The 11,870-nt window shown below is 36.5% G+C and overlaps 2 protein-coding genes across 5 annotated transcripts; one reads left to right on the top strand and one right to left on the bottom strand.

Moving 5' to 3' along the window:
* Positions 1-817: 817 nt before the first annotated feature.
* On the bottom strand, positions 818-3,488 carry LOC113044990 (cerebellin-1-like). 4 transcript variants are annotated; one of them, XM_026205050.1, is made up of 5 exons: positions 3,390-3,488; positions 2,315-2,472; positions 1,847-2,203; positions 1,656-1,775; positions 818-1,409 (listed from the first exon to the last, which is right to left on the bottom strand). In XM_026205050.1, exons 3-5 carry the CDS (start codon positions 2,120-2,122, stop codon positions 1,212-1,214), a joined length of 594 nt encoding a protein of 197 aa, XP_026060835.1. In that variant the 5' UTR covers positions 2,123-2,203; positions 2,315-2,472; positions 3,390-3,488; the 3' UTR covers positions 818-1,211. The 4 variants fall into 4 exon arrangements, with proteins under 4 accessions (XP_026060835.1, XP_026060834.1, XP_026060837.1 ...); XM_026205049.1 differs by having other exon boundaries at positions 1,847-2,472; XM_026205052.1 differs by having other exon boundaries at positions 1,847-2,404.
* Positions 3,489-8,378: 4,890 nt separating this feature from the next.
* Positions 8,379-11,564, top strand: LOC113044987 (immune-associated nucleotide-binding protein 8-like). The gene is made up of 4 exons (XM_026205046.1): positions 8,379-8,626; positions 9,252-9,956; positions 10,106-10,792; positions 10,898-11,564. The coding sequence occupies exons 1-4, from the start codon at positions 8,593-8,595 to the stop codon at positions 11,014-11,016; spliced, it is 1,545 nt and encodes a 514-aa protein (XP_026060831.1). The 5' UTR covers positions 8,379-8,592; the 3' UTR covers positions 11,017-11,564.
* The last annotated feature ends 306 nt before the right edge of the window (positions 11,565-11,870 follow it).

Raw genomic sequence — 11,870 nt, 5'->3', positions numbered from 1 at the left:
TGAGAGGCCTATCAATTTTGCTATGCAAAAAAAAAAAACATTGCAAATAAAAAATATAATTTAAATGCCACCACACCAAATATGATGTTAAAACATAAAAAAAAAAAAAAAAATCACATTATTATCAGTTGTTGCTATTGACAAATTATAAACAAAAAAATTACATAATAGCATTGCACATACTGTATACTGCACTGGATACTATTAGTTAGGACAAATTAATGATAAATAACTTACATCCACATAAGTTATATATAACATTATTATTTTGTAAAAATCACAAACACCAGGCTTTGATGTATATATATATATTTTTTTACCTATCTTAAAGTGGCATGCTGTGGTCTTTCATACAAAAACAAATTCTCACAGACATGTTAGAAAAATAAATGAATACTGTGTTCTTGCTGTTTCTTTTCTTTTTCCCTTATCTCTTTCCTGCTCTCTTTCTTTCTTTGTTCCATATGTGTGAATAAGTGTGTGTCTTTAAAGCAATGCAGCGTAACTTATTGACTGTGACAGCCCACCCTGCATGGTCCATAGGAGTCCAGTGTACACTTGCACGTCTGCCTGCCAAAATCTCCATCTGCCTTTGCTCGCCCAGTGGCACTGTAGTTCGTATCCGTTATCCATTATGCCTATGCTGCTATCTGTGATGATTCCTGATCAACCGTGCCAGCTGATGCTGAGAGCTATATTTACAAACAGCTGTTGTTAAGAGGTAAAACACCTCATTCACAGAAGTAACACAGGTTGAGGACAAGTCGTGTTTCATTTCACACAGAACAAGAAGGAATTTAGATTTTTAGTCAAGGGGTTCGATTTAATGAGATTTATTTTTAAAAAGCTTTATAATACACACAACATACAACTCCATAAGCAGGCAAACATATGAGAAACAGAAATCTCACAACAGAAAGTCGATAAGCTATATTTGAATAAAAAGTGATTTCAGTAACTGAAGTTTGTGAAACCTCTGATATACATAATTTCAAATACTGTATATTCATGTCTCATCTTATTTTTGAAAATAATAAAATATAAATAATTTTTAAATATAACATTTTACTTCTCATGTTCTGTGCACTGCCACAAAAAAAGAGTAAGAAAAAATATGACCTTTTCTGTTACTTCCATTTAAAAAAAAAAAATAATAATAATAATAATAATCCCCAGAGAGCATGTCATGCTCTCTCCTCCACATCTTCCCTTTATAAAGGAAAGACCAGGAAGCCTGAAAAAGTAGAGTACTTCCAGCCTCCCATTAGGTTGCCCCTTTCTAGCTTGAGGTAGGCCTTGTCTCCTCTTTCCATGATCACAAGCCCAGCATTTGTGGCTGCTTCTCGTGTCACATCCTGGTCTCCAGCAAAGGCTGAGATCATTGGCCATCCGTTCAACATCAAACTCACCTGTGAATAGGAAAATATGTTTTCACAGCAATGCCACGGAAGAGACATTTTTGGCTCCACAAAGTACCTTTCAGTGAGCAAATCTTAAAATATATATATTTTTCAAAGTGTGAACCTTTTCCCATTATAAATAACCTTTTTTTCAATGGAAGGTTATATGGATGTTACAGTTCTTCATGGAACCGTAGATGCCAATAAAGAACCTTTATGTTTTTAAGAGTGCGAGAAAGAATTTCCAGTGTGTACCTGTATGGTTTGCCTGTTGTATGCCTTCACCACATGGAAGTTGAAGCTGTACACCCCTCGCCTTGGAGCAAGAAAGATACTGCTCTCTTGGTCAAAATGACCACCGACGTTCACCAAGATCTAACAAAAACTGACCAATTATACAGGGCAAAACTACATACAAAGTATTTTAATGTGGAAAGATTGCTTACCTGGTCAAAATAGATGATCATGGTGCGATTGCTCATGTCTGTGGGCTCGTGGTTGGTTTGCCGTGTGGCGGAGAAGGCCACACGTCCGGTACCTGATCGCACGGACATCCCCAGCGCATTACCTGCTGGTTCTGAAGAGGGTGTGGAGTCACAGACCACCAGGCATTTCCCCTCCAGTACTATGGGCTCCGTGTCATTTTGCCCTCTGACAGCTGGAGGGCCGATTAGCAGAAGTGTAGCTAGCATTAGCATTGGCAACCCAGAGCTGGGCAGCATTGTCTTATTATTTCAGCTTGTGAAATCTCAGATGAAGTTAGGTGCAAATGTTCCCTACACTTTGATCGAGTAGGTGGTCTTCTGGAAACCGAGAAAAAATAAGTGAAGGATCCTCAAAAACTGTGAAGTTGTGAGCTATTGTAAAAGGTATAGATCTTTAAATCCTTGGTTCAGTCTTTCACCCTCACTTACACTTTTACTCTCTGTCTCGCTATTTCGTCGTCACCCTCCTGTCTGTCACAGTTTCCTGAAGAACAGCTCCTTCTGTGCTTGTTAAATTGCCTGTAGGGGACCAAAGGCAAGGACACTTAGAGGTTTCTCATCATCCTAAATCCATCATCATAGACAACCTGTGAGAAGACAAAGAGAGAGGGAGTGGATAAGAAGAGCTCTGCAAGCCAACAGGTATGCTTGTGTGGGGGAGGAGGAAGAGGAGCAGTGAAGGATGAAGATCATGATGTAACACTTTGGATCTCTTTCAGCTGAGGGGAGCAGCATCCAGGAGAGAGTGAGAAAAAGAGAGAGAAAAAACAACAACTCCACTGAGAGACCATCTGTCTTTAACACGCTCTCACTTCCCTCCTGACGTTCCACAACATGCAGGACCTCTCTCCCATACGCAGATCCTCTGTCCCTCTCTCCTTTGCTGGTGCTTATTGGCCGAACCTCCTCTCTCTCCTCAGTGCCTTGGCATGCTAAAAAGTGCTGAAACCTAAGAATGGTACATCTCGGAATTTGGAGGTAAAGTATGTATATATCAGGTCTTAAGTGGCACAACTCACCACATTAATTTACTATTCCGGTCATGTTTAAAGTCTTTATAAAGCAATGACATTTACAAAGGTCAGCTTTTATTTGCGTCTGGTCTTGAGTGAAACCTCAATGTTTGTGCGCTCTTAAAGATCTAATTCTGCTCAGTTCTGTCCTTGAGCTATTGCTTTATTTCACAAACTTCACAAAACTTATTTCTCCCCAAATTTTTACACACTAAACCTTACCTTACACATTTCCATGCAAAAATATCTAAATATCCTTTAATGTTAGAATTCTTTATATAGACTGTATTTTTTAAAAAAATTATTATTTTTTTCTTACCTTATAAAAGCATAAATCTAATAAAAATATAGATGAATTTAACAAGAAAACAGGACAAAAATACCTTGTGTGTGTTAGAAACTATTTTTTTACTGAAGCTTCTTTCTTCTGGAGTAACATAAAATGAAATTAAGCTATTAAGCTTTTTAGTAAGAAAAAATAGCAAAGTTACCTGATTTAGTAGGTTGTCCCTCTGTTTCCCAGGTGTAAAGATGCGAAGTGTCAAAGCTTCTAGAGAAACACTGAATCTGACAGCTTACGGATCTTCCTGTACTCATCCTGTCTCTCAAGACCCTCCCCTTCCCACCCACTCCACCAGCTTCACCTCCCTCTCTCCCTCTCTCACTTTCTCTAATAATCCATGTAATCTTTGAAAAGCATACAGAAGAAAACAGGAAACTAACCTGACCCTGTGTCCCACAGAACATGACTGATCCACAAGGATCATAAGCATCAAAGGACACAAAAGATAATACAATAATATAACATTTTCAGATTTCTCAAATACACTAAGTACTTTTTATTTTTGAGCATCACACGAAATAAAAACAATAAATTAAAGAAGAGTGAACTTTGCATATATTTTGTCAAATTTCAACTGTCCATTTGTTCTCCTACCCCTTATTCTCTGTCGCAGGAAAACCCTGAACTGATGGCCAGTCCATTAAAGGGCTATTTTTAAAATTGTGTGTGCATTTTAAAAACAAAGTAACTGCACTACTTTAGTAAGGATGCCTGAACCTAGATGCTGAAGGAAGGGCTGCCAACAGTGAGATCTATAATCATAGGAGAAACCTTCATCTCAACAGTGGTTTATCAGCTGGTGCAGGACAGCTTATTTATCTTATTTAAAAACATTTTTTTTGCAGAACCACAGAACTTTTTGTGGCAATCACAATCCCAAACCCTTATAGTGTCTTTCCTGAGCTGTGATGAGAAAGGCTGCTGACATGGAAACTATTCAATATTTTAAATGCATTTTCAATTGTACTTTAATGCACTGAAGAGCCTTAAAAAATAAATGAAAAACAGAAAAAAATAAAATAATAAAAAATAAAAAACACGCGATTTCAAATATTCCTTTCTCCTGTGTTACAAGCTGTTGGTGCATGAAGAAGATCTGTACAGTTGCAAAGACTAAAGTCTCAAATCCAAAGAGATATTCATTATCAAAGTTAAGACTCTGCCTCTCCCCACTAAAATGGCTCATTCAAACACGCCCCCACATCTCTACGTCACTATGTGGAAATATTTGCGAAATGCCACCCAGATGTTCACGCAAAAAAAAAGAAGGCGTGGTTTCAGTAACTGCAGTTAGTGTTGAAGCAGCTATGTCAGGGAGATGCTGTGTGTATCTAGGTGAAAGCAAAAAAAGTTTATCTGGCCTTCTGAAAGTAGAATGATTTAGAAATCTTTAAGATTACTTACAACAAAACAGCAAAGCATTTATGGACAACCGTTTCGTGAACCTAGGAGAGGAGGGAATTCTGACTTTGCTATGAAAATCTGGCACTTCTGAATCAGTTACTGTAAGAATTTTTTGTTATTTGTTTAAGTATTTGCTACTAAATATTCAAATGCAGAGTTTTGCGTGTCACGTGTGAGTGCGTGTGTGTGTGTGTGTGAGAGAGAGAGGGAGAGTTAGAGTGTGTGGAGTCAGCTGTCTTAACCTTCCGTGGCTTGTGTAATACAAACATATGAGCTTCATCCCTGTGTCTGTCACCCCACTCTGTTGCCCTTTCAGGCTTAAACTGATGATAAAACCAAAGACATTCTTAACTGTGTTTACATTTATTTTGAAAGATGAAGCTGATGATAATGGAAAGGGGCGTTACATTTCCCACGAGTGATTGCGGTGTTCAGCCAATCACAATGCACTGTGTCAGTTGGCCAATCAGAGCAGACTGCTCTTGTCAGAAAGAGGGACTTTGTAGAAAATGACATGTTTGAGAGAGACGGGGCATAGATACAATAATGTACAGTATTTGGAAAATAATGTGTTTTCCGGTGCTGAAACTGTGCAGAGAGAACAGGGAGGATGATGAACCAGGCTCCAGGATATCTGAGTAAAATAACAGAGAATCATAATGCACAGAACATAATGAAACGGGCTAGGCATCTGTTATGATATGACTACAAAAATAAACAAATTCTGTTTTATATAATTTGATTTAAGATCAGTTTTCTGAGACAAGTTCAGAGAAACATTGTGTAAAATGTATTACATTTTAATCATTAAAAACTACCACTAGTAGAACTACTAATAAAACACAAAAAAGACACCACTTCAACTTAACAGGAAGTATTACATTTATATTATTTTTTTCACAGTAATAATGAGTCTTTATGAAAGTATATGGGTGCATTTATATTTTAAGAAGTCATCATATTTGCTGTTTTTGACCTTCATCACTTTCCATAAGTCTTTATAGATGTTTAGGAGAGGGTAAGTTTTTGTCCAAGGTTAATAGGCTGCTTACTAAACAACAAAGAGAAACAGCCATTAAAAAGTAGCCACTAGATGGCACTATTAAACAAGGCAAATGACAAAAAAAAAAATCTAAAATATTGATTCAGTTCACACTTATTAGGTTAGCTGAGATTCAGTGGTAAGAATTTGACTTATAAAATCTAAATGTGAGATCGGGGCCCATCACGGAGTTTATTAATATTAACATGCCTACTTACAGAGATCTCTCTTGAGTTCATTCAGGCTGCTCAGGGTCTCAGCTATGAATTCTCTGTATTCCACATTCTCTACTAAAACAATCACGGTTTATCTAAAAAGGCTTAGCTACTGCAAATTCTTTGTTTGGAATACCTGTGTAAATCCAGTCTTTTAATCCAAATGTCATGTGTAAAGTTCCTAAATGAACAGATTGTATTATGTTGTTTTTGGTCATAAACTGTCTTGCAATGCTCCTTCTAGTATGTCATGTTGCAACAGCTATCAAATGAACAAAATATGCCTTAACTGTATTACTGTAGACATTTGAATTTCAACACACACACACACACACCCACACACACACACAAACAATGTTTAAAAAATGCATAGGCCTACATTTGATATGAGCATGATATGCCATATTTTACTAGAACGTATTTATTTAAACTGAATGTATTTATAGAATATATATATATTATTTACATACAAAGTATTTATAAAAATATAAAAAATACCTAATAAAATATAAACTTTTTATCAGAATATGGTGAATGAGGCTTGATATGCATTTAATCTAGAAAACTTTAAAGTATATCCTCATACCCAGATTAGCAGGAAGAGGTCTCTCTGATCCAGCAGGGAGCCAAAGAAGTGGTGGATGCTCTCTGTTTGGTTCTGATCTTCTCTTACTCTGCTGCAGTCTTCCTGCACCCTCTCCATGGCCTGCTGTCTCTCCTGCTCCATGATGTTTCTCACAGCTGACACCAGTCGGCCCACCTGAGCCTGCAGGGCTGAACCCATCTGTAACACCTGGGAGACATCACTCACAGAATAGTCCTCCTGAAATACACACACATACACAATATGTAATCCATGCATGTTGTGTTCAGTTATGAGAACCTGTGGTCCTTATATTTCAGGTTAGGAATATTTCGTTTTATTTATATTAAATATTTTTTTTTACTAAATTTTATTGTATTTTTTACAATTATTTTATTGATGTCTGCTCCTAAAAACACATCTAAATCATTTAACCATTTACTCCCCGTGCATAAAATATGCATGACAAAAAAATACAACAAAAAATGTGCACTTACTAAAAGCTAATGACTAGTCATTCATAAGAATTCAAATGCTACACTGATTAATACAGACCTATTTGGCACAAGCTAAGCCTTCCTATTAAGTTAATCTGTCTCCTAATAAACAATTTTTAGAAAGCTGTTCCATTTGACTATACTGGATCAATGAGGTACCTCTCTATTAAGTCATTAAATTATTACATAAAAAGTGATGTTAATTTATTTATTTTGAATGTTCAAATGCATTTTTATTTTAAGTATCTGACCAGCGCACTCTAGTTATATTAACCCATCCAATGCCATGAGGTTATGAGGGGAGCGATTGGGAAACATTTCTGTCATTATTTTTGACAGTGAAACTGATACTGACACTGATTGCACGGAAACAATAATTAAATTTATAAAAAAGTTGCCCTAACTGGTCCTGTGAGTTTTCATTGCAAACAATAACAGACCAAGGCAACTGGGAAAATCAAGAGATCAACTTCTTAGTGGCTTCTTGATCTGAATGTAGTTGGTTACAACTACAGGGTTGGTGTTTGGATGCATTACCTATATAAAACTGAAAAGGCTTACCTTTTTTGACCTGCAGCTTTGTGTGATGGATGATTTCTTACAGAAGCACAGACCAAATGTAAATGTAAGTGTGTGTGTGTGTGTGTGTGTGTGTGTGTGTGTGTGTGCTTGTGGGGCACCTGGCATGTCTTCTTATCCAGACTGACTGACAGCCATCACATGACCTGTTCCTTACAGAAACAATTATGAGGTGAGTCAGAGGAAGAAAAGGAAGCAAATAACACCTGGTAACTGTTTAAATAACGCTGATTGTTATGTAAAATAGACCAAGATATCCTATAATTGTCACGGTTTCTGGTCTGTGTTTCCCTGGGTGTCCACTAGTGGTCTCACTTCCCCATAGGCACCTCACCGCAGGCACTACATTTCCCACAAAGCCTTGTCCCTTCATCACGGTAATTGCACACCTGTTAATTGCATTCAGCTGTCTTCACTTTCATCATCATTATCCTGTCTATATAAACCGGTCTTTTTTCTGTCTGTGTCATGGAGGCCTTATTTTCCATCACCTAGTTTAGTTGCGCTTGCTAGTTTCTTGTTTCCTGTTGTGTTTTTGACTGATTTCATGGTTTTGGCCCCCTGCTTGTTTTGGATTACCCAATAAACACTGCTCTTGGATCTCTCGTCTCCAGTGTCTGGTCATTACAGAAATAAAGTATTGATATAGTATAGATGTTATGGTTACAAAACAAATGAAAACTGACATCCATTGTTTCATTTCTCCAGGTTAAGCATTCTTTTCATTTTAATAAACACTGTTCAGTAAGAAAAATGCTTGTGACCCAAACTTCCTTGTTTGAAAATATTTGCAGGAGTGGCACTATCACTTTTCGTTAAGAAGCTGATAAACCAGTTTGTCCAGTCCAGAGACACATTTAGTAAATGCGCAAAAACAGACAGAAAATGCTTAAAGATTTTTATAAAATAGAGACACCAGAGAAAGACTGAGAACTAAGAAACAGGACACTGGGAGTGAGAAAAAAGGAGATAAAGTAAGAAGATATTGAAGCAAACCTCAAGAACTTCAAAGTGACGGTCTGTGACGCATTATGGAGGCAGGAGAGGACTCTGATTGTCATGAAAGTAAGTTTTCACCATACTGTATGTAAATGTTTTAACGTTTGACAAAACTTATATACTTTTGGACAGCTGATGATCTAACACAAAAAGTCTTCAAAATATCTTCTCTTATATCTCAAATTTAAATTATTTATATACTAAGTCACTATGTACATTGTTGTTCAAAGAATGAAAATATGTATAAGCTTAACTATGACTGTACATATTTTTGTAGTACAAATCAATATAGTAAGGCCAAAATGTTTTGCTTAATACAAATGTGAGAGATATATTGTGATTACAGTGAAAGTAATACCTAGAAGTTTTCTTCAAGTTTCAAAGCAGCAAGTGTCCTTATATAATGGATGTTAACATGAATGTACAAAGCTAATGATACAATGCTAAGCTTAAAAACTTTCTAAAATTGTTAAAAGTATGTAGGAATGTAATTTGTTTTGTCACCTAAAATCAAACACAACAATGCGAGGCAAACTAAAGAATGTTTTAATAATACAAAACACATGCAGGAACCAAATGTAGTGCAGAGTTCTCAATTTACACATTTGACTATACACTTAAAATATGATAATACATTTGATATGGTTTGCTAACTAAGTTACGATTCAGGTTCCTTAATTTTCTTTTGCAGATTGCCCAGCTCTTCCAGAGATAAAGGCCATTATAGTCGGCAGTAAAGCAGAGTACAAACGCAGTGCAGCTAAAACCATTTTTGGCCAGAATGACTGTAAAGTGCGAAAAGAGATAGTCAAGAGTGAAAAGAAGCAGAAGACAGTTCAGAACAGGTCTGTCACTTTGGTAATGACACCAGGATGGTGGAGGAGCTTCACACTGGCAGAGAGTGCTAAGTTTTTAAAGATGGAAATTGTGCACAGCTTAAAACTGTGTCCTGATCCACACGCCTTTCTTCTAGTCATCAATCTACACAAACCATTTACAGTCATGCACCTAAACAGTGTGGTGGAGCACATGGAGATTTTTGGTGAGCAGATCTGGAACCACACCATTGTTCTGCTCATGTATGACAACAAAGAGCAGAGAAATGAAGATAGCAAGCAATTAATTGAGACAGCAGGGGACGAACTTGATATTGTTATAAAGAAATGTGGGAACAGAGTTCATGTCTTTAATTATACTGAGAGCAAGGGGATAAATGTGGAAAAACTGTTTAATGAGATAGAGAGACTGGTAGCTGAACATCAAGGACAGTGCTTTAAAATTGAGAGCAAACTTTTTGAAGATATGGAGGAAAAGAGAAGAAACGTGAAGAAACAAGCAGAAGAGAGAGAGATTCAAGTAAAAACAAAGATGCAAACCTTGAAACAACATCTAACAGGTAAAGTGCATCTTCTAAAATAATGTAAAAAAAAAAACTTTGCATAATTAATAGAAAATTAACAGAAAGATGGAATTATATAGCTCATATGATATGATTATAGCTGAATGCTAAGATGTGTTCATGAACTTTCATGTTCTTTCTGGCAGATAAATTTTTTCCAGAATTAAGGATTGTCTTGATGGGTGGCAATATTGTTGGAAAGACCTCAGTGATGAACACTATTCTGAAAATTGAACAAGAGAAGAAAAAAAATTACACAAAAAAGTGTGTGATAAGTGAAGGAGAGGTCCACAAGAGAAGAGTCGTTTTAATCGACACACCTGGATGGTGGCCGTACGCGTCTGTAAAGGAGACTTCAGAGTCAGTCAAGCAGGAGATCATGTCAAGTGTTACTATGTGTTCACCAGGACCTCATGCAGTTTTGCTGGTTCTGCAGTCAGGTGTCGCCTTCAATGAAGCACAGAGGAGGTCTGTCAAGGAGCACATGGAGCTCCTGGGTCGAAATGTCTGGAAGTACTGTATAGTTGTGTTCACCAGGGGCGAATGGATGGTCACCAACACAACTGAAGAACACATTGAGAGTGAAGGAGAGGCTCTGCAGTGGTTGATCAATAAATGTGAAAACAGGTATCATGTACTGAACTACATGGAGCAGGGGGATAGAGAACAGGTCAGAGAGTTGATGGAGAAAGTGGAGATGATGGCCAGAGAAAACACAGATCTCCTGACGCCTGTGGAAGCAGCGATGGAGGAGACTGATAGCGGCTGGGGATCTATCTGGTCAGACCAAGACAAGTTAGAGAGAGAAAGCTTTACTCTGGAGCCACCTGAAAGTAAGTATACTTACAAATTCCCTTTAAAACAATCGTTTGATTTACTGTTAGCCAGTGAAACATGTTTATACAAAGTTTTATTAATTGTTACATTTCTTCCAATAGTGAACGAAGAATACATTGCAAAATGGCTTGAAAACACAGAAATTGTATCTAACTACAGGAACTTATCAGACTTTTCAAAAGACATTTCAGAAAATGTCACACTAAATCAAGATCACTGAAGTTTGCAGAGGTAAATACAGAAAACAGAAATTGTAAAATAAAGAATGCAATTACAGTGTATACACTCAATTTCATGCAGAAATGTACAACTAATTAAAATGATTTACTTGCACAACTAAGTTTTGTTTTAAATTGTAAATATGGTTTTTACTTTTGTAATCACCTCAACCTCATGCCAGTTCCATTCATATTGTATGTGTATTAATCACACAGTCACACAAATGTATATTCTGATAATATACCTAGTGTATGTGTATGTGTAGAGTTGCTCAAGTGGAGTGCTGGAGATTTGTTCTTTTATTATTCTAATTCAAACAAAGCCAGAAACAAAAATGTGTTTGAGTATTCTGCAAAACCTACAATCTTATTTACTTGCCTGTCATCATCTTTGTCTCTTCATTCATCATGGTTCACATTGTAAAGTAGGTTTTGTGCCATATATTTGTGAATTAAAAACACTGTTCGCTTTATGTTCTAATATTAATCCCATTCCATTAATTTATGTATCTTTTTCTGGTGTAATTCATTAAAATACCTGCTATGAATAAAAAAAATACCTTGAGTGTGTTTTTCCATGTATATATATTTGATACAACAAATCTTCAGATAACCATGGCAGGAAAATGTCTGCAACTCTCATCATTTTTTTAAAGGAAATATTAATGAGACAGAAAGAGAAAGACGGATGTATTACATGCACAAGAACAGGAATTTACTCTCAAGTCCTTTACGTTTGTTTAAAGTGTTTTCTAATACAGCAATGACATTGTGTAATGCTTTAATGTATGACAAATACTATTTTGCTTACTGATTTCCTTTAACAAATCTATATAAAAAGTCAGTGTGTATTCAT

The sequence above is a fragment of the Carassius auratus genome, chromosome 27 (genome assembly GCF_003368295.1).
Source record: "Carassius auratus strain Wakin chromosome 27, ASM336829v1, whole genome shotgun sequence".
NCBI lineage: Eukaryota > Metazoa > Chordata > Actinopteri > Cypriniformes > Cyprinidae > Carassius > Carassius auratus.
The sequence above is the reverse complement of the archived record's forward strand: the minus strand, read 5'-3'. Positions and strand labels throughout refer to the sequence as shown.